Below are 23136 nucleotides of genomic sequence, written 5' to 3' on the forward strand. Positions count from 1 at the left end.
TCCAATAGTTGGCGTTTATTTCTCCAATAATTTGGCCAAAAGTGATACACAGTTGCGCGTTGATGGAAACCAAACAGGAAAGAAAAGTTGATGACAGTCGAGAGGTGGTGGGAGCAGAGGTAGTTGTTTGATTGTTGTTGTCTGTTAGGATTACTAGTAGCGGGAAGATGGGGAATGCGCGTCGTCATCCGATCCACTTCCCAATTCAATGTCGACTTCCTGGATGCCTTCTTCTTCGTACTCGACTTGTTCTTCTCCTTCTTCTTGGGCTACTACTTCTACTTTTACTACTTGAGTCGCCCTGTCACCTTTCTCTTCTTCTTCGACTCTTGTTGTGTCTGGCTCCTCCGACTTGATCCGGACAACTTGAGTCAAAGTGTCGGTTGGATCGGCCGGACGGATCGCCGCCGAGGCCAGCAACGGTGACGGAGGAGGAGTTGTTGATGATTTATTCAACCTGCCGGCCGCTTCCGTCTTGACAACAGAAGGCTCGGCTCCTCCACGGCTCCTGGCCACCGGCGAACGGGAGCGCTCCTGACGGTAGTGATGATGATGGTGGTGGTGGTGGTGGCGGTAGTGTCGAGGCTGCTGGGATTTACGCAACACCTCGTAGTCATCGGCGTGTCTGGCGGCCGCCGAGGAAGACGACGGACGTCGGCTGCGTCGATTCGGTTCACCGTCGCCCGTCTGGTGTCCCTGGATCAACTGCTGTTGGCTGCTGCTGCTGTTAGGAGGGTGAACGGGCGAGGGCGGCCGGTGTTTGTACTTGTCAACCCATTCGGCGGCTTTCAATGGCCGTTGAATGGCGTCGTTTTCGGCCAGCGTCGCCAAAGAAACACCAGCAACATCGTCGTCGGCCCATTCATCGTCTTCTTCGCCCTCCTCCTCCTTCTTCAGGAGGGCTTTAATGGCTCGCGCTCGCATCTCCAGTTCCAGCAACTCCATCAACGTTTTCCCACTGGATTCTTCGTCGACCGACTTCTTCTCTTCCAGTCGCTCGCTCCTTTTACTCTTCTTGGCCTTTTTCTTGGATTTTTTGCTCTTCTTCGATTTCTTTCTCTTCAATCGCTCCTTGTCTCCTGGAAATGTCGAGAAATTTTAAAAAAAGAATGCCATTAGTTGTCGCCGGAAGCGCTCCATAATTTTCTCAAAAAAACATTTCCCCCATTGTTTTTCTTTTAACGGACCACCCCATTTCCCACTCTCTTTCCCCCCATGTATTGCCAATCGATCCTCGAGCAACGTTGGTGTGTGCTGCCACCGCTAGTACATATCGCCTTCATGAATTTTAATATTTCCCATTTCCTTTTTTTATCTTTTCTTTTCCTCCCTCTTCCGTCTCTTTTCTCGTTTTGTTCCATTTCTCTCCACATTTTTTCCGTCTCTCCGACGTTGTTGTTGTTGTTGTATTACTCGTGTGTGTGTGTGTTCCACCCTCCTACGGTTCTCTCTCTCTTCCCCCCTCCTTGATTGTCCATCGGCGTCGCCGTCACCGCCGCCGTCCTTTGGGATGACGGGGTGGGGTGGGGGGTGGTAGTTGCTCAGCGTCTCTGGGTGGTGGTTGGCGGCGGGTAGGAGGGACTCCGTCTCTCTCTTGCGCATCGCCATTGGCGCAAAAGTTCAGAGACCCTTGGAAATGGCAACAAACAAACGCGCACCCAACAATAACAAAAACGACGACGTCGTTGAATGTGAAGGGAAAAGAAAAGAGGAGAGAAAAAAGGCGACGGAATAAAATAGTAAAATAGTCCACAAAACTAAACGAGATGAACCGCCCAGCAAAAAAAGAAGAAGAAAAAATTGGGGCTGGAATAATAAAAAATAAAAAAAAAGAGGAAAAAAAAGATGAATCCATCCATCCATGGAAAAGTTGGCGCTTGAGTGAATGAATCACGGGAATCCCAAACGCTAGCCAAAGCCAATCAACTGGAAATGAAGCAGGTATTTTCTTTTTCTTTCTGTTTGTGTGTTTGTTTGTTTGTTTCGGCATACAAATGCAAAAGAAACTCATCCAAGCATTCACGCTCCCGGGCATCAACCGACAAAACCCCACGCGCTTCTCTTCTCTTATTTTTTCTCTCTTATTTTTTTTATTTTTATGTGTGTGACGGGAATCAAACGATAGTGAAGGGATGGGCTTTTCTTTTTATAATTTAAAAAAACAAAAACAAAAAATAATTAATTAATTCGTTAAAAATTTTGTTTGTTTTTTTCTGTTTTATTTTCGTTGTTGATCTTAATAAGATTGTTACAACCTCTAAATTCTCTCTCTGTCTCTCGGCTAGTTATCACTTTATTGATGTGACGGCCGTTTTGGTTCGAGAGTTTATATGTTTGAGAAAAATATATCGAGAGCTCATGATTCTTCTCATTTGGGAACATTTTTGATGGAGCCATTTCTCCCGCTTCGTTTCGGCCCGACATAAAACAAAAATGGCGTCTCTCTCTAAAGGGGAATCCTATCAAAAGCCACAAACAGCTTATACCTTCATATATCAGATGATAAAAGCCATTTGAAAAACCTTGTTGGACCCGTCCGTTTTCGTTTCATTAAAAACAAAAAAATCTGAATTTGTTTTTTAGAAATTTGTTTTTCTTTTTGTTGAGTTCCCCGTTCGGGAAAGTTTATCGAGAGATTCGAGACAGGAGGGAAAACCCAAAATGGTCATCGCTACTAATATGATATATACACACGTAGAGAAATAGACGGCTGTTTTGTTTCAATTTCCTTTTGGCGTCGAGAGCCAATTGGCCAACGATGATGGGGCCCCTAAACCTCAGACAGAAACCAACGCAACAACGTTTTCAAAAAAAAAGTCTCGTGAATTTTCTCAGTGTTTTTCCTTCTCTCTCATCATCATCGCTGCCGCATTAAAACTGATTTACAATGGCGAGCCAATTGAATTGGAATCAATCCCGGCAATCATCATCATCATCATCATCATCCTTCATCATCCAACCAACTGAAAAATTTCCAACCATTTCGGCTCGTGTTTTTTTTTTCCTTCTTTGTCGACAACGGCAATTTGTGCGCTAAGAAACGGCCCGCGCGCCAAATACGAAAATATAATCGGCGTCCGATTAAGGCCGGAAAAAAAGGAAGTTAACCAACAAAACAAAAATTATAAAAAGAATTTCGATCGGTTAAAAATTGGTTATAGGGGGGAAATCTAATATTTCTACTTTTTTTTTGTTCCGGTGAAAAGAAATAAAATAGTAAAAATAATACATCATCTAGGAAAAATAGACGTGTGAGGGAGCATTCGGGGGGTGAACGTGAGAGATGGGGGGGGGGGAGTCAAAAAGGAGGGACCAGTCCGAGTTAAGAGTAGTCGGGGAATAAGAGGAGATGAGAAATAGGCACGTGCTACTTGAAAAAGCAGAGCCGTCGTCCTTATAGTCAGGCACAGGCTAGAAAGAGAGAGAGAAAAAGTCCAAAAGCCCAGCAGCTACCAAGAGCTCAGCGGCCGAAAGGGAGGAGGAGGGGTGGTGGGGGGGATGGATTGCTTGTTCCATAAGAGATCCGATTGGGATTCGAATAGTCGAAATGCGGAAACAAAGCCCCTCTCTTTTTTCCTTCTTCTTTCCCTTTTTTTTTATTTCATATATCTATATATATTTATTATTATATATATGTGTGTGTGTGTGTGTACATTTTCCCCCCTCGCTGGAAAACCCGCGTGTCCAAATGGCGACCTTTTTTTTTTATATTTTTCTCTTTTGGGTTCTGTGACTCAGTTGCATCGGGCAGATGTTGTTTGCGCACATTTTGCAGGCCGTCCTCTCTCCTCTCTGTGTAAATGTTCTAGCTTGGAATTGTACACTTTAGTTCGGGTGCGCCGGCCCGGCCAACCCCCCTCCCGAAAAATCCCCATTTCCTATCCTATATTTTTCATTGCCTATCTGGGCCCAGCATCAAAACACGGCGAGTTTTTCTCGTATTTTTCTCGCTTTTTCGTCACAATTTCTCTGTCCCCCCTTCCTTCGCCCCCGCTTCGACGACAACAAACACGTCCCACACTATTTTATTGATTATGTTAATGGCCTTTCCTTCATCTTTTATAGGGGAAGGAAGGGAGGGGGAAAAAATAAGTTAACGGCATAAGAAAAGAAAAATACAACCCCGACGCATTTAAAAAAAAAAAAAACGAACGTCAAAATTGTTTTCGGTGGAAGTTTCAAATGAAAACGGACTGGTCATTTTCGGTAGCGCCAAGTTCAAATTCAAACGACGTCGTTGTTTGACAGATGGGCCCAGCCTCCGGTGTTGTTGTTGTTGGCTCGTCTTCACCAAATAAAACCTAGAGTTCTCGAAGTTCTCTTGTCTATGTGTTTTATGTGATGATGAATATCATCGGTTGCGTAATGATCGGATCTGGAAGGAAATGATGAATCGTGCCATGTAGATTTCTCTCCCGAAATCATCCAAAGCTACACTTTTCTCTCTCTCCCGTCGTCGTTGTTGTACACGAACATGCACGAGCCGTGAAAGGGGAAAATGTTTTTCAATCAGTTATTAGTTGTTGTTTTGGGCTGGCTGGCTAGCGGGATTGGTCATGTGGCATGGGCCTGGCGTGAGAGAGAGAGAGAGACCCGACTGCGGCTATGCTGGGGCACCGGCAATTTGGTTTTATTCCAAAGCTTTTTGAAGCCTTCAAAGTCCGAGCTAAGTTAACGAGGTCGTAGAGGAGAGAGAAAGAGGAGAGGAGAGAGAAAAAAAGGCAGTGGGGCTCTAACGATGGCCTGTTGTGTATGTGTAATCAGATTGATTCACGACCGATGGATCATTTCTCCCTCCCGTTGCTCGTCGATTACCAAAACTCTTCGACTCATTTAAAAGAAAATGAATAAAAATATCGGGAAGAAAAAAAAACCCAAAATATCAACAAACGAATTAACTGGGAAAAAGAACAAAATAAGAATGCCAGAGAAATCGAACCAATGAATTAATACATAAAATATTTCTGATTAAAAGAGCTTACGTATAATAATGATAATAATAATAATAATGTAATTTCCCTCCATTCTTCTACGAAAGAAAGAAATAAAAAAGAAAGAAGTAAAGAAAAAGAAGAATAGACATTTACTAAAAGTTTCCCGAGTTCTCGCACAGTCAGACACGAACAAACAAACAGAAAAAAAAGTCGGGGAAGTAAATAAGAAAAAAAAAAGAAAAAATCACGCGTGAGGCCAGCCAGAAGACTTCACAGAGCTCTGGATCTTCTTCTTTTTCCTCTCATCTATCTTTCTATCCTTTTCTGCACTACTGGGAAAGAGAGAGAGAAACGAACAAGAAAAAAAAACGTACACACAACAAAAGAAGGAAAAAGAAAAATTTTCTTCTTCTTCTTTCCCCTGTTGGTACAGTCGAGTGCCTTGCTCCTGCCCTTAGCTCCTAGCTCCTTTTTTTCTCTCCCGCCGGAGAACCCAAAGGAAAAAAATAAAAATAAAAAGAACCCAACTGAGAGAGAGAGAGAGAGAGAGAAGTTCTCCCTTGATTTGTTCCAATTTATCCACCAGTTTCTCTCTCTTTACTTCTTTTCTCCCTCCCATTCTTTTCCGGTCGGCAGGAGCACAGGCCAGCTTCCTTCCCATCCCTCCTCGCTCCTCCTTTTTGTGTGTGTGTACAGGCCTGGCCTCCTCTTTTTTCTACTTTTTTCTACTCTCTCCTATCTGCGGCTCCTTCCGTCGTCTGTACACACAGACAGACAGGAGCTCTGTGCACATCTCTCTCGTCTCCTTGCAGCCTTATTCTTCTTCTCCGGTTCCTTTGTGTTTGCGTACCCAAAGTGGACTCCAAGAATGGAGTTAGGAGCTCCTGGCCAGGAGCTGGCCACACAGTTGTTGTACTCTGACGTCGTTTTCTCTCTCGTTCTTTTTTTTATTTGACTTTGATTTGATTTTTTTTCTTCGCCGACTTCCTTTTATTCTTTTGATCTACTAGTACCCCTCAAGAGTCTTTTCTATTTCGTGTGATTGAAGCTGGCCAGGCCATTCATCGCGTACCGAAAAAAGAAAATGACATTTTCCAGCCCGTGTGTGTCCGCATGGGCGGACGCAATGCAAGAAGGAACACAAAACCATGTCAAAAAAGGACAACAACAACAACAACAAAAACAACTATCCTGTTTTTGTGTGTGTGTGTAATTGTTGTTGCACTGCCACGGACAAAAAAAGGCTAGTTGACAACTCGATTCACTTCACGGCTCCTAACTCCCTGCGCCACTATATTTGACCAATTTCAAGGAGCCCTCCTTCAACTTTGATTCCTCCTTCTTTTTCTGCCCGGGGGCCTTGTCAATGCACGTATAACTAGGACAGGTTAGAGCAGGTCCAAGAAAAAAGAAGAGAGTCCCCCCCATCAACCCCACATTGGCCCATCCCGCAAGTCCCGCAAGGATCCCTCCCAAAGTGGCGATTCTGCCCTTATTCTTTACCCCCCTTCCTCCTCCTCCTCCTCTTCTCCTCCCGTTCACGAACGAAAGCTGTTGCTGCTCATCCAAATAGAGAAAAAGAAGAAAAAGGGCGACTGACCACCACCCTGGACCTTGTGATGTTTTGTTGCGGAGCGGGACACGGCAGTTTGTTCATCATATTCCCGGCAAAGCCAATCGCTCCGGCGGTTTTTATCTATTTACCTTCCCCCCCCCCTTCTCCCTGCCGACCTGCTAAAGCAAAAGGCAAAAAGCCCCAGACGCTCTCCAGACATTGAAAAGTCGAAAGAAGAAATGGTATTTACCGGTCGCCGTGTTGGTCGTGGTGATGTCCATTTCTGAGGAAACCGCTTTATCAGCTCCTGTCGTTGCTCCTTGATCTCCTCCACCTAACAATTATCCCGCCATATTTTTTTAATAATAAAAAATGGCGTAGGCCAAACCGGCGTGAGAAAAAGAGAGAAACCAAATCCAAAATGAGTTTCCACAATCAAAAACGAAATGAAATTGAATTTCGTACCGTTGATGATGTCGAGGATTGCCGAATCGGAGAGCAACTGCAACTGTTGGAGGCAGAGCTGCTTCAACTCGGCGCTATTCATTTCCTGTCCACGAAGAAAAGGAAAGAAAAAAAAAGAACAAATAAATAAACAGATAAGACCTAAAAATAAATAAAGCCATACAACAACAACAACAAAAAAAAAAAATGACCAGCCGTCGCGGATTCAATATAACCCCCCTCCTGTCCAGTCGTCCACGTTGGTTGTTATTATTATCGTCACTATTGCTAAGGCTTATTATATATAAATACACACACACACAAACGGCTACAGAAAGCGTTTTCTCCTCGGCCTGAATGTCGAAATAGATTGTGTGGGTGAGAAATGGAGAAGAAGTGGACCGGTGGGCTGAAATCGAAACGAGGTACAACCGGCAACCGCACATGTACATGTATTATATCCATCATCATCATCAAGAAAAGATTGCCGCTTTTTTTCTTCTTCTTCTTCTTCGAGGGGGATAAAAAAGAATCAACAACAACAACAGCAGCAACAAGAAGAAGAAACACAAAAGAAGCCGAGAGTCTTCCATGTGTTATCTCTCCACCCGCCCTTCGCTAATAATAATAACGGTTGAAAGCAGCAGGACTAGGAGCGCGTGCTGCTCCTATTTTTTTTCTGGCGTTCATTTCGGAGTCTTTTTCACCTATTCATTCTCATCCGCAAATGGTCGCAACAACTTTCGGCCATTTCGGGGTCGGCGAGGAAGGAAGAAAGGGTGGGGATATTGCGGAAGAGAAGAGTGGGGTGAACGATCAAGGGGAGGAAGAAAAAAAAAAGGGCCAACAACAACAACAGGCACGAGCCACGGCGGCGGTGACGGCCCTGGACGTTTTTAATACTTTTCTATATCTTCTCTTGGAGATGGTGTCGGTCATATCTTCGACCGGGACCAGAAAAGGGAAAATAAAAAAAAAAACGTTCAAAGGGGTGGTGGTGGTGAGATCCTCCTTCTTTTTCTTTTTACTCCCGTTTGTGTCACGAAAAGAAAAAAAAAAGTGCGAGACAGGGAGGAGGAGGAGAAAGAGGAGCAGAGGACGACAGAGAAAAAGGGCGGACGGAATTATTTCGCTCCAAAGTCGGCGATAAATGTTTGATGAGCCCTTCGGCGTATTCCCAGGCTCGTCGAACGCTGTGCTGTGCTGTGTAGTAGTGGGAGGCGGGAGACCCTCCCCCCTTCTGCCCGGCCAGACAACCGAGGAACAAGAACAACCCCCCAAAAAAGTCTTGATCATAATATCAAAACCAGCGCGAAATACAAATAAACCAAAAATAGAAAAGACAAAAATAATAAAAGTTGCGCAACTCCTCAAATAGGAAAAACGTCCCTCCTCTCCCCCCCCCCCTTTTTTTTTTATCCCGCAGATATTATTGCGTTTGACGATCGACGTTGGCAAAGAAAGATGACGAACAACACACACAAGGAGGGATTGGGGGGTGGGGGACGTCTTGGGGTGGAGAGGGGGGAGAGAAAAAATCCCCCCGACGGGGGGGATGAGGCAAAGAAAAGGCGGGCGTGGATTTGCAGCTCGAGCAAAGATAAACAAAAATGACTTATCGATTGGGATTCCTCTCGGGCAGCAAGCTCCTCCCACCTACCACCCCACCCTTCTCAATTCCAAGTCGTCGTCCCACCCTCAGACGTCCGCCATCCCACGGTATGTTTCTACGACTTGTTCCGTCATCGGCGTCGCATCTTCCCAAGGTCCCCCCCCATCCCACCACCCCACCCATCTCCTTTCAGCCTCCTCTTTTCCTCCCATCCAAGTTTTTCTTTCAACTCCCCCCCACCCCTCGACGCACACACACACAGAAGGAGAGAGAAAGAGAGAAAAGAGTCTTCAGGGGGGGCTAAAAAAGAAGAAGAAGAAGAAGGAGCCGATCGATAGTTTGAGAGACGCAACTCTCTCCAGTTCTTCTTCTTCTTCTTCTAGTCGGCCGGGACACGAGCCGTGGGCCTCGGTGGTGATAGTCCGTCCAACTCTATGCAGCAAGCTGCTCCTGCCCTGCTCCTCCTTGGCTGGGACTTGGGATGGAGGACGAAAGAAGCAGTAGAACGAATCGATGGATGAGTTTCACAAGATTCAGCCGTCAAGACGGAATGGGAGGGTAGAAAGAAAAAAGAAGAAGAAGAAGAACAAGTCGAGTGTGAGGAGAAAAAGAAAAAAAAGGAGCGGAGGGAGAAGCAAGGAGGAGGATTTGCTCCTCTCTCTCCCTTTTCCTAGTGCCCTACACTTCTTGCGCTGGCCACTGGAAAGGATTAATTAGTGGGGCCGGAATTGGATTTGTTGGAAAATGGAGGAGAGTCTGCACCCAAAGGAAAGGAGGGGGGTCGTCGAGAGAGAGAGGAGGGAGTCGTCTATGGGAGGGTAAATAAGGGGGGAGAAGGAGAGAGAGAGAGAGAAAACTATGCAACTGGAAAAAAATATATAAGGAAGGAGAGATCGGAGGAGCGAAACACGGCCGGACCATCCGGTTCTTCCCGATCCCATCTTTCAGCCAAAAACATTAAAAAATAAATCCTTTTCTCTTTTTCCTATTTTTCTCTTTTAAAATTATAAATCAAACGTCAACGATCTTGCCGTTTCCACCCAAAAATGTTAAAAAATGTGTTTTTTTGTTTTGTTTTTACTTTGAGGACGGGCGGTAGGATGGCCTGCCACTGGGCCGCTGGCACGGACGACATGACCTGGTCCAACAGAATGCTCCTACTCTCCGGCCCACCTTGGGTGACATAGTGGCCGATAGGAAGCAGAAACGGCCAAGTAGTCGACGACCCCCTCGTCGATTCGCCCATTTGGGCGGCGGAGGCGATGGTGGTGGCGGCGGATGCCGACGCGGCGGCCGCTTCTTCCACCTCCTTAAGGAGCTCGGCTCCTAACAGGAGCATACTGCTCACCTCGTCTCCGTTCTCCTCGTCACCACGTCCCGCCTATCAAAAAGAAAAAAGAAATCAAAAACAATTGGAAATAAATAAATCAAAAAAGAAGAAGAAAACGAGAAACCCATAACGGATGATGATAATGAGACGGAAATGAGGATGGAAAAAAAGGGGGAAGGGAAAGAAAGAAAAAAAAAAGAGGAAAAATGCAGTCGACCAATCAGGAGGATAGGATGGGATGGAGGATTCGTGGGCTGCGGGTTCTGTTGTGTTTGTCCGCGTCGCTGATCACATTCGAATCGAATCGTTGCCAATCAAGCTCATTATTATCACGGCGGTCACATTGAAGCGACCGACACATGTCCCCCCGTCCGTCCGGCACATATCATCTCTCAATTCCGGGTTAGACACAAAGATTCAGACGGAGACGGTTCCAGTTGCTAACGATGATAATGATCTCGCGATGATGACAACGACCATCTTCTTCTTTTTTCGACTGGGCCCCAAGAAAAAGAGAGAAAATAAAAGACATTTCTCTTGATACTTGTACACAGTTGTGGATGATGATGATGATGATGATTATCTGTCGACAGTAATAGTAACGAGGACTCGGTGCTTCCCCTTTCCATCATCAGGGCTGAATTCATACAATCAGAGAAGAAGAAGAAGATGGGCAGACGGGCAAGAGTGGATGGCGGGCCGGCAGGAGAGAGGGGGGGATTTAAGATTTATTTGTTTCTTCTTCTACTTCTTTTTTTTATTATTATTATTTGGTGTTGTGTGTTCTATTCTATTTACCAACGATTTGACGTGCTTCTTCTTCTTCTTCTTCTTTCGGTCGGGAATGACGGCCATCGACTTGCTTTTGCTCTTCTTCTGATTGGATTCTTTCTTGGGATTCTTGGGATTCTTCAGCCTCTTCTTGCTCTTGCTCTTCTTCTTCTTCTTCTTGTCGCTCTCCTTGTTATCACGTTTCTTCTTCTTTCTCGGCGTCTCCGACGACGACGACGAGTTCCACGACGAGGACGAATTCTCTTCCTCTTCCGTCGTGGCTCCTGATGAGGACGACGACGAGTCGGTCCAAGACGAGGAGGAACCAGAGGAAGAAGCAGAGGAACTAGTCGACGACGAAGACGACGACGAAGTTGAAGGCCCACCGTAACGATCGGCACCCATCGCCGACTTGGTCAGCGACGACGCCACGGCCGCCATTGATGATGATGAGCTCCACTCCGGGCTCCTTACTGAACGCTGTTTTTTGTTCAAAAAAAAAATATAAAGGAAAATAAAAAAGGGAAATGAGAAATAAGAAAAGAAACACATCTAAATCAAAACGAAAAGAAAATGAGCTGAGAGATGAAAACAAAAAACCCCAAAAAATTAATATAAATATGTATAGATCAGAAATAAATCTCAATATCTGAAAAATTCTTCATTAGAAATGCACTAGTTTGCATATAGAGTGGTGCTATGGTATTGGTCATCGGGATTTATCAAAAAAAAAAGGGGGGGGGGGCGTACACACGACGGGCCAAGGCGGTATACAACAACAAGAAAAAAATCCAAAGCCGGGCAAGGTGATTAAGCAAAAGGTCAGCACATACCGCACGAGTCCCAATTGGGCTGGTGGTGGTGGTGGTGGAGGAACAACAACAACACCACACCACCACCACCAATAACTTGACGGAAGACAAAACAAAACAAAAAAAAAAACCTCCGAAATATTTAAATAAGCCGGAAAATGAGGAACGCTCGCGAGCTCTTTGCACGAAATTCAAATTCGACAACTTTGGGATGTTTTTTTTTTTTTTTGTCTTTCGTTCGTTCGTTCGGAGGCGCGGGCGAGAGTAAAGGAAGAAGAAGAAGAAGAAGAAAAAAAAAACGAGAGGCCATTATCAAATGCAAATGAGCCGTGTGTGTGTTGTGTTGTGTGGTGTGTGCCTTCCCAAAGCGGAGAGAATTCGAGGGTGGTGGTAGGTGGGAGTTGGGCGCTTTGCGTCGGAGCGGCCACGAATGAACGATGATGATGATGATGATGAACAATCAGGCCATTAAAATATATCAGTACGTAAGAAATATATATTTAAATGAGAGAGAAAAAAAAACAAGAAGAAGAAGAAGAAGAAAGATTCACCGATGGAAGGAAGGAGGAGGGAATGAGCGCCACACGGACACCGCACCATCGAAGAAAAACCAAAATACACTGAAGACCAAAAAAGGGTCCGGAATCAATCAATTGGAATAACATTAAAGGGGGTCTCTCTCTCTCTCTCTCTCCGATGTTGTTGCCTATGTTGTTGCCTATGTTGTTGTGTGTATTTGCATTTCAAAATGGACGGGACACAACGGCAGGAGCAAAAAAATCGAAGAAAAATTCAAAAAGATGAAGAAGAAGAAGAAGACGAAGACTTGGCCGCATTTCACATCCTCTCTACACAGGCGCGTTCATTTGCATAATGTTTTCAACCTTTTTGTGTGTGTGTGTCAGTTGATTAAAGCGGGTGGAGGAGAAAAGAAAAGAGAATTCATCCATAAATCAGTTGCCGAACGAGGAGGCATCGAACGCCATGAGGCACAACAGCACACACACACAAAAAGAAGCGATACACTCCAATCAAATTGTTCGCCGTTGTCTTCTTCTTCTACATCCTCGTCCGAAACAACAACAACAACGTAACACAAGAATGAAATCAGAAATTTCCCCCTTTTTTTCTTTTTTGTTTCAAAACAAAAAAATGTTGAAATAGTTTCAGTCATCAAAAGCCATCCATCAAACCATTTTTCCTTTTTTTTCTCCCTTTGGGCAAACATTTGGATCTGATCTTTTTTCTTTTAACTATTTTTCTTTTTTCGTTTTTCTTTTATTCCGAGCGGTAAAAAAAAAGTTTTTTTGAACTGATTGATTCTACCGAAAGATACTGGGGGGTATTTAACTGTAATACATTTTTTTTTTGTTGGTAGGAGCTCGTTTGATTTCAATGAATCGAAATTGATTTTTATTTTTTTTTTTGTTTCTTTAAAGAGAAGAAAAGGGATATGAGATAGATATAATATCCCATAGTGTACAAGTAAACTCGTTTCCATCGGCCGGTGTGGAATTTGCATTTTCGGGTCTTTGTTTCGGGACAAGACAACAAGAACTCAACAGCGCATTTACGTGGCATCGAGAGGAGCCCCTGCGGCCAGCACCTTTTTCTCATCCATTATTCAAAACTGCACATCATCATCATCATCGATGGCTTTTCAATCATTATTTTTTTTCTTCTTCTTTTCTTATCATATTCCAAAACATTTTCGTATTTGTTTTTGCGTTTTCGTGTTTTAGAGAAGAAAAAACTCTTTGCAGACATTTTTTTCCCCTCGACATTCATAATCTTATACATTATGCAACGAGAAAGGAAACAAATGAACAACACAGAGGTGGACACACAACAACAACAACAGCCGAAGGTTTTAAGGGCGCTGTCGATGACTGGTTGAGATTTTCAACTCCATTTTGGAATTTTTTTTTTGAAGGGGGGTCTGGTTGAAACAATAAAAATAAATAACATAAAAATAAGAACACCAAGCCAAATAGGACAAGAGAAAGACGGACGGACATGGAATTATTAAAGGGTCCCCGAAAAAAATAAAATAAACAATTTTTTTGGTTTTATTTTATTTTTTTTTTAAACTAAATAAATAAATAAAAATTCCCGAGAAAGAAAAGAAGAAATTCAATGATATAATAAAAACAAATAACCGGGATGTTACTATAGTACTCTTATCGGTTATACTCACACACCCGAAACGTTTCCCCTTGTGATTTTCGTCGATTTTTTTATTTTTTATTTTTTTATTCCCATCCCATTTGACTATCAAATGATTTGAATCGCATTTCTACTCTCGTCTAGCAACTGAATCCGGTTGACCAAATAAAAGCGCGCGGCACGGCGCGGATGAAACGGAATTCTGTCCTCGGTCCACCCGTCAGCGTCTACCAACGGAATGTCGAAAAACTTTCAAATGTGTACCAACACATTCATTATTCATCTATCATTACGTGAACATTGTATAGACAAGAAAGCTTCTTCTTGTCTATCAATTCCTATTCAGATTTCGTTCCACCTTTTCTCAACATTTTTCCTTTTAATTTAAATTTCCCATTCAATTGTTTTCTTTTTTAATTTTTCGTAATTTTTGCTTTAGAAATAGAATCCCGGATTTTCGGTTATCATTTTTATCATGTGAAAAGGAAAAAAAAATCGGAAATAAAATTATATATTGATAAGCCATATTTATAGAATCTCCTGGCCTTTCACAATTTTATATTTCCCATTTTTTTTTTCAGGAATATCAATAATCATTTCAGGATGTGAACGGAACGGCGTCGGTAAGGGAATAATAAAAAAGGAAAAAAAAAAAGTCGAATGAAATAAAATCGAAAGAAAGAAAAAATTGGGGGGAGGAAAAAAATCTGCTTTTTATGGGCCCGAAAAAGCGGATTTTTCGACTCAAAATTTCGACACAATCATCATCATCGTAATAATAAAAAAAGAAAAGAAATAAAGAAATAAAGAAAAAAAAAGAGGGGGAACAGAAAAAAAGATGGGGCGTCGGCGTCGTCGTCGGACATGCACCTGGCAATTCTCTCTCTTATTCCGTCATCCACAACTTTTTTTTTTACTATAATATTGGGAGCGCTCGCTTACTATGCACAAGCGCCGTTGTTGCCGTGTGTGTGTGTGTACACGGGCCGGCCGAGGGGCGAGCAGATGGCCGCGTCTAAAAACCCGAGCAAACACTCGACAGACCCACAGAGTTGCCCCCCCTCTTCTTTTCATTTTGATTGAAAAACGGCAACTTTTTACCCCAAAAAAAATCAATTCAAAAAAAGTTTTTCCCTCCCTTTTATAACATTTTCCTTCCAAAAATTTCCTCTTTTTTTTTCCTTCGCCCCGTGTTATTTACCACCGACCCCTCCCCTCCCTTTTTTTTGATAGCTGCGGCTATCAAAATAAGAGAGTGAACAGCTGATAAGAAGAAGAGGAGAAACGGGGATGATGCTCTTGAGGGGGAGGTCGGATGATTCAATAGGCTTTAGACAAGGTGGAGGGTGGTGTAGGGCTTCTGTTATTCATAATTTTTCCCTAAATTTGGAAATACCCCCTCGATTCTTTTTATTCTTCCTTCCTTCCTTCCTTTTTTTTACATACATGTCTACACATTATAGTCGTGACCCCCCTCCTCTCACCAGATTATTTCATTCAACCCCCCACCCTCAACCTCTGAATCATTTTCTATTCAATTGGAGCGACAGCCGCACGCTTTTCCTATCGAAAAATCGAATTTTTTTTATTATTTTCTTTTCTCTTTTTTTCCTGGAAACAGGAAAAACCAATTTTCGATGGGAATAAAAAAAAATTATAATAATAAAAAATAAATAAAAAAAAATTGTAGTAGCTATTGGCGGATTGACGTCGCCAGGCGCCGCCGATGCAGATGTTTTAATTCCAGTGGATTTTTTTTTTCTTTTTACTCCCCAATCATTTTCTCTCTTCAAAATGTAAATTGATACGCATCCTGTCTCTCTCTCTCTATCCGGTAACAACCCCTCAACAACCAAAAAAATAAAGTAGTAAATAGCTTCCCGTTTCCCAGACGCATCTTTTCTTCTCTTTTTTAACCCAAAAAACCGAACCCAAGGTAACACACAAAGTCTGTCACACACTTAGGCCTGCACCAGCAGTTGGTGTAGTAGCGGAAAACAACAACAACTACTACTGTACTACTACCCCACCGGTTCTTTTTTTCTAAAACCCCCCGACAAAAAAATCAAAGTAAAAAGGCACAAAAGAATGGGTTGTTGTTGTGACGATCGTTACGACAGAGCACGTGCCGGGTTCACTCTAAAAGGTGTTGTAACATGCGACAACAACATGGGAAGCTGCTGCTGTTTTTTTGTTCCCCTCGATTCCTCAAAAATAGATCGCATCGGGGTGAGCGCAGAAAATGAATAGGAAAAACGTCGAAATTACATTTGGCGAATGATAATCGCAACAAACAGCTGTGCGGCGAATAACATCCATTTTTCAGACTGTTTTTTTTCTCTCCCCCCTTTCACCCATTTACAACGAATTTACATCCCACCCACCAGTTCAATACCCCAGCGTCGATAACGCGAATTACCAACAATGGTGGAAGGTCATTACGTTTGAAAAACATTGAGTGACCTAAATAAAAGTTAATAATAAAATTAATGCGCGAATCAAGGACGCACTCGGATCTTCTTTTCTATCTAGCGCCAATTATGAAAACCCAACTTTTTCCTTCTATACTTAGTGCGTGTGTGTGTGTGTGTGCCGGGCTTTTGTACACACCACCACCAACGTTTAGCCGTTGGGTTTCTTTCTGTTGACACAGCAGGGCACCTCGACGCCGGATCGATCCTGATGGAAAAGAAATTGCCCTTCCACACACACTTATTTCTGCGCTGGACAAAAGTCAACTTTACACCACGGCCGTTCGATTTTTCAGCGATTTTTCTTTCCTTTTCCAAATCATCAGAGGGGCCTACACATCAACCGATCGCAGATGTTGTAATGAACGTTCCTCCCCATTTTCTCTCTCTCTTTCTCTGCATTATTTAAATTGAATTATTCATGATGAAATGCAGTGGAGCCCTTTGCAAAAGTTGGGTACAATCTACATAAAAGCGGAATTCATTGACCCCAAGATTTTTGTTGTTGAACCAAACCAGAAGGGAAAAAAGGGGGGGGGGACCGTCTGTGTACGTGTGTGCACACAATTTTCTTTTTTCGTAGTCACTAGTTCCGGCTTTACGGAGAAAGAAGAACGGCAAATGGCCTGGGATGGGATATCGGAGGGGACACACAAAAGAGAGAGAAAAATAAATGTTGTGCAGAAAAACCTGAAAAAGGAAAAAAAAAAATCAACAACTCCCCCCGGTAAATATGCCGAGGCCTGCTGGGTAGTCATGGCAACGTTTTAAAAATGTGTAAAACACACACACAACGAGTGAAATAGAAAAATATATATCATAAAAAGGGTTCTTGTTTTTGTACTTATAACACACAACCGCTCGATAGAGTCATTACAACTGGCCCCTCCGCCCCCTTTGGCTTCCTCCTAACATGGGAAGGAACAACCCTGGACGACACCCTCGACTCTTTTTCTCTCTGTTTCCCCCCGTTCCCTACAGCAGCATTTTACACTGGGTACCCCCCTTTTTGGCACCCACAAGTTCCTCTTATTCCTTGGCGACCGACGGCTAACGTTCACCGGTATCCATTCCCGAGATTTCCGTCCCATTTCACTAACTCCAAAACCACTAGAGCACCTTTGTTACACATTTGAAATGTTGCACAACTCCCCCGGACCGCTATAATAGCGAATAATATGGGGAAAAAAAAGAAAAAAACATACGGCAGTCGTCGTGACGTCATCTTCGAAGCGGATCTAATACAGTCGTCATCGCAATGAAAATTAAAAAAACAAGATAAAGCGCTCACCTGTGAGAGAAAAAAGGGGGTCACAACCTTTTAGACAACGATCAAAAACAACTGCAGCACCACACACTGCAACGTGCTACTATTTCCTTTTTTGTTTTTCTCAAAAAATGTTGCGCTTTGCGGAATTAATGTGAGTAAAAAAAAAAGGGCGGAGTGTGTGGAGGGTTGAGAGCGGCTATTCGCCCCGAGGTGGTTATAGATGGATATTTTGTTTCGTGGGGTCTGTGGATAATATACGCTACTACACTACTACTACTCCACACACACACTCTCTCATACATATATATCTATACCTTTCCCTTCAAAATGAAGCCCTGCCCCAGCCCTCGGACGCAAACAACAATCGGGAACGGAGGTACGTAGCGGCACAGTCATTGGCCGTCATCCACGTCGATCGGACCCCCACGACCACTTGTCTCTCTTTCTCGCCTTTGCCTCACCCACACACACTACCGACTGTTATTTACTACACCGCTGAGCTGTTGGTTCGTGTCAGTGTTATTTTCCCATCCAAGAGGCGTCGTCGTCGTCATAGTCGCAATGTTTCGCGTGTTTCTCGCCTCGTTTCAATCATCATTCGAATGAAGAAGAAACGAAACAAAACAAAAAACAAACGACAAGTTAAAAGGATTCACATTGTGTGTGTGTGTGTCCGTGTGAGTGTGTGTGTGTGTGGTAGACAAGCAACAAAGTGTTTGATAGTTTCCATACCGCGTGCCGGTGGCTCCTCACTGTCTGGATTGATTTAAAACGGTGTGCTCTTGCGGGAAAAAATAAAGTGAGCCCAGGCGGCGTCCAGTAGTGTCCAGTGAGCGCGCCTCTGGTGTGATTTTTCAAATCTCTCCTTGGACCATAATAATCTACAAGTGGGCGAAATAAAAAAAAGACAATTTTAAACATCTTTGATTGAATTTCAAATTGGTAAGTGCAAGGATTTCATTTTTCTTATTTAATATTCCGGCCCGTCATTTCGTTCAATCAAGTCGTCAAAAAAGACTTTTGGGAGAATATTTTTTGTGACTTTTCCACCTTTTTTTGGTTAACGACCACATGTGAAAGGATAGATCCATGCGTATTAGCATGGGGAATCTGAAATTGAGGGAGGGAAGGAAAAATCTTTTTTCTTACCAAGGGTCCACCGAAAAAATTTGGTTAGGGACCCCGACAGACTTGAAAACTTCTTATGTATTTATTTTTTTCTCTTTTTCGAATATAATACCCACAGAAAATCGAACATGCTAGGATAAGAAAAGGAAAAAATTGGAGGGTTGAAAAGAAAAATGCAAATCGACGGCTTGCTCCGCAACCGCCCCCCCCCTTCTCACTGTTAACTCTCTTATCCTCCCAACGCCGTTCAAGATATTTTTGTTATTCTTTTATTTATTTTTTTGAACAAAAATCGAAAAAATTCCAAAGCCAGGAAAAAGATGATGATGATGATGAAAGAAGGAAAAAGGGTCTTGAGAGAGGGCGAAATGTTTCAAAAAGGAAAACACGAAAATGAAAAGAAGGAAGGTGTTTGAAAAATGTGGAAAAACAAAATTGCTCAGGATAAGAGAGAAGGGGGAGCCTTTTTTTGATATTTTCATTTTTTGAAAAAAAGGGAAAAACAGGAAGCAAGCCCTCTGCTTCGAAAATTCTAATAGCCCCAAGGGGAAAGGATCAGGCCCTGTTGTTTTTGTTGTCGCCGATCCGCTCACACAATACGACGACGTCCTTTTTCTCTCTCTTTAGTTCAGTTGCAGTGTGTTGTTGCGGATTAACAATACGGACGACAAATGCTTTAGAGTAACACGAGATCAGTATTATCATTATTCGTCATTAAGTCTTTCTTACTGCCACACACGCATGGCATCAAATTGCAATGCTGTTTAAGAGAATAATAAGAAGCTAGCAGCTGGACCGTGTCTGAATGTGTATGTGTGTTGTGTGTGAAGCATCACAAGCGCAGGGAGTCTTGCACTCCTGAATTCGACCAGGCAGGCTCAACTCTTGGACTCAGCAGCACGTGGATTGAGTAAGGACAAACTTGAATGATTTTCATGTTAGATTGTAGTTAGCGTCAACTTCATGTTATGGGGGGAGAGAAAAACCTGAAGTGGTGGTACTCTTCTGCTCGAGGCTGTGACAAAAGTCAATAAGTAAATGCTTCTCGTGGTTCTGAAAGTGAAGAGTTCACTTTCTGGGAAACCGGGGCACTGGCAATTATAGCTCTACCCTCTTTTCATAAGCAGAATTCGGTCCCCAACACTTGTTCCCAGTAAACTTGATTTGATTGTGTTATTTGGTCACCCCACCTCCTTATTTTTCATAATCTTTTTCCGGGAACTGTTAGCAACATCACTAGCAGCGAAAATGATTCAATCGACTATTGTTGGCCAAAGTATTTTTTTCATATTGCAAAGACCCCTTCACTTTTAACTAGAAATGTGCCTCACTCTGGGGAATGAGTTGAATCGAAAAACACATTAAGTCAACATCGAAACAGAAAAAAAGGATTATAACTACCTGAATAATCATTCGAATGGCCTTCTAAATCCCCGGTCGAAAACGAAAACACTTGCAGACGTTGCACAAGAGAAAAACTTGTCAGCACTTGAGGCGGGCTAGCAGTCGACGCCAACGCAAATGCGGCGTTGCCGCAGTCAAACGAACATGCAAGTCTTCTCATTTCAATAATTCAATCGTCTGCTGCTGCTACTGCTGTAAATGTCGAAAAGAAAAAAAAAAACACGGGAATAGATTGAAATTCAAATTCGGTTTCCGTGCAAAAAGGATAGAATGTAATGACATTGGCCATAAATAATACCAGGAATCCCAAAAGACTCCGTCCTTGACGTCGTTAGGTGGCGTTGAATGTTGTGAAATTGATGTACACTAGAGCATACATAGACAATGAACAAAATGTTTCAACAGAATGCGTTAAGTAAACAGCGTAGAAGAACTCGGGACAACCAACCCAGATTGCCAGATGATGCTCCTGCTGCTGCTGTAAGCGATGAAATTGGTGTGGACTCGTTCGCCCTTTTTTTCTGTTCAACTATTTCAGCGTGTCACGCCAGTGTCCGGGTTCTGCGTCACTGTTTCACGTGTAGAGAGATCCGGGAGGACAATAACTAAACAAACGAAGTAAAAAAAAGGGAAAAAAATTGTTATTTACAGGCTTGTCCCCACTTGAGTAAAGTCTACAATCATCAGATGATTTCTTTTTGATCTAAATTTCTATTTTTCCTTTTTTGTTTTTTCCCGATACACGAAAAAAAATCGTGATCAAACTAATGTCTCACTTCATGTTCACAAAAACATGGACTCCACCTAGATTGAAAAGTTCAATAAAAAAAAATAACAACAAACAAAACAGTTTTGAGATTGAATCGATCGATTAGACCCCGCGGCCTTCTACCTGAGCTCGTTCCCTATTTTTACTTTTTCTAAAATAATATACCAATCCTTGTTTTGTTTTTTATTCCCATCTCTCCTATTTTCTTTCCACCGTCCCGCGATGTTTAGCAGTTTTTTAAAACAATTTTACAGTATATATATCTACGTATTCATATCCAACTGGTCATTTTATCGATCGTTTAGCAGCGGGAGTAGCGGCGCGCGGGCGGGAGCGCACGGGTCGTACCAAAACGAAAGAAAAGGAGAGAAAAAAAAAAAGGATTTGACCCCTCCCCTACAGTCTACAGAGAGAGAGAGAGAGTAGCACAATAGGCTCGTTCCATATTTTCTATCGTTTTTTTCTTTCTTTCTTTTCTGTTCGAAAAATAAAAAATGGCCATCGTCGTCACCGTTCGGGGTAGCAACACAAGAGAGTCCATTAATCCGCTTGGCGCAAATCGTCAGAATATTATTTCCCGAAGAATATTGGCCTAACACACACAGAGAGAATGAGAGAAAAGGGGCTAAAAAACTTTTACGACTGTTCCGACGATATAGAAGCAACAACAACAACAACTTGGACAACTCTTGATTGGTACAGGAGAATTGGCATAAAAATAAGGGAAGAAGGAGAAAGAAATGACCGGCTGTTATTTTTCAACAGTGAGGAGGAGGTCTCCACCCATCTTAATTAGCTCCCAACCTTTCAAAAATAAAAACTCCCTCCCTTTCTAAATAATCGAAAAACAACATTTCTATAAATGACTTCATCCTTCATTTTTATTTTTATTTTTGAATGTTCAAAGTTGAAACAGCTTTCACCAGCGTCAGCCCCTAGAAAAAAAGAAGCGAGACAAGAGTTTTGTTGGGAGGTGTGGCGACATCCGCAACATTCCGTAGCAAAGTGTTGTAGTTGTTGTCGTCGTGTACCAACGACGACAGGCAAGGTTAAACGACCGCCACACCTTAACCATCACCGCCACTACTACTATAGCTACTACCACCCCCTCACCTATAAGCGGAAGGAGGAGGAAGGGGGGTGGGAGACGGGCAAACGAGAGGGCTGATGGTGGCGTGACCGTGTCCAACAACCCGGTGATAGCCCCCTAGTTGTATGTCCAGTTTTGTTGTTGTTGTAGTAGTGTGGTACCTCTTTTTCACGTGACAGGCCGGAGTGGACTGGGGGATGGGGGGCTGATGGCCAAAGATGATCTCTGAACGATTTTCTGGTCGTTCAATTTTCGGGACGAGTTTCACGACGTCATTTTGTCGTGAAGATCGACGACGACGCCGGGGCGAAGAGAAGGAAAACCCAAACGAAATATTTCTCTTTTCGTTTAAAATAAAACGAAATAAAATAAAAAAACACAGTTGAAAGGGAGGAGTCGGGCGGCGTCGTGTGTTCGGCGTCGGGGGGTTCGTACCCCCCACCCCACTACCCTGCCACCCACACCCAACCTTCCCTTTAAGCCCGCCAGAGTTTTTTTTAGACAGCGCCATCTGCGACCAATCGGCTCGGTCACGAACGAGGGGAGGCAAAGAAGCCAATGGGCGGAGTTTGGGTTGGAAGAACTTGCAGCAGCGATTCAGCCCCGCCCATCTCCATCTCTTTCGATTCCGGAAACTTTTCTCTTCTTCTTCTTCGTCCCTTTTTGCTCCGCGTACACTTTTGAGTTTGTGCGAGTTTCTCTGTACAGCTCCACCGAGTAGAGAGAGGGTGGTGGAGGGGAGGATAGAAAAGAGGAGAGACGAGGGAGAGAGAAAAGAAAACGGTGGGGCAACATTTTCAGTTTCAGTTGGGCTCCTGACGCGTGATGGCTGCGGAGAGTTCCTTCTCTCACTCCCGTTTCTCCTATTATTTCCGTTGATTATTTCCTCGGACGAACGAAAAAAAGAAAAAAAAAACGAAAAAAATTTCTTCGCTTCAGTTTTTTAACCGCAATCGGGTTTCCCTCGACGAGAATCCTACCAAAATCATCCTCCCCTCCACAGTCCCCACACTTCATTTGCATAGTGATTGGATGGTTTCGTTCGGGAAAAGAGTGATTGGCGTTCGTAAAATAAAAGTGTGACAAGTGCTCTTTTTTGATGTAAATCAAACGCGAGGAAATTAAGACGACGGAAAAAGCGACGGCGAGAGACGAGAGGAGGTAGAGAGACGCGTGTCCACCGATTATTTAAAATTAATTCTAGACTATAAAAAAAACGTGAAAATTATTTGCAATTCAAATTTCAAAATCTAATTATTATTTTTTTTTTTACCTTTTAATTAGGAAGGCAGCGAGTGACGTCATCGATTGGAATCTTCCAGTTTGACATCACACCCTCCTTTTGAAAAATAAAAAATTCAATCAAAATTAAAACGAAAA

General features: G+C 43.1%; 1 protein-coding gene across 2 annotated transcripts in view; it reads right to left on the reverse strand.

Annotated features, from left to right (window-relative positions):
* LOC124190661 (serine-rich adhesin for platelets-like) overlaps window positions 1-23136 on the reverse strand; it is a 27428-nt gene continuing 4292 nt past the window's right edge. Inside the window, exons 2-11 of one of the 2 annotated variants that reach the window (XM_046583473.1) lie at window positions 23030-23095; window positions 20346-20502; window positions 20196-20263; window positions 19895-20089; window positions 18098-18246; window positions 10674-11126; window positions 9627-9926; window positions 6955-7039; window positions 6740-6823; window positions 1-1079 (exon numbers count right to left, since the gene is read on the reverse strand). In XM_046583473.1, coding sequence (XP_046439429.1) covers window positions 154-1079; window positions 6740-6823; window positions 6955-7039; window positions 9627-9926; window positions 10674-11126; window positions 18098-18246; window positions 19895-20057 — 2160 coding nt within the window. In that variant the 5' untranslated portion in view covers window positions 20058-20089; window positions 20196-20263; window positions 20346-20502; window positions 23030-23095 and the 3' untranslated portion in view covers window positions 1-153. Of the gene's footprint in view, window positions 1080-6739; window positions 6824-6954; window positions 7040-9626; window positions 9927-10673; window positions 11136-18097; window positions 18247-19894; window positions 20090-20195; window positions 20264-20345; window positions 20503-23029; window positions 23096-23136 lie in introns of both variants that reach the window. The other variant, XM_046583471.1, reaches the window with a different exon arrangement.

Source organism: Daphnia pulex, chromosome 3 (genome assembly GCF_021134715.1).
Source record: "Daphnia pulex isolate KAP4 chromosome 3, ASM2113471v1".
Taxonomy (NCBI): Eukaryota; Metazoa; Arthropoda; class Branchiopoda; order Diplostraca; family Daphniidae; genus Daphnia; species Daphnia pulex.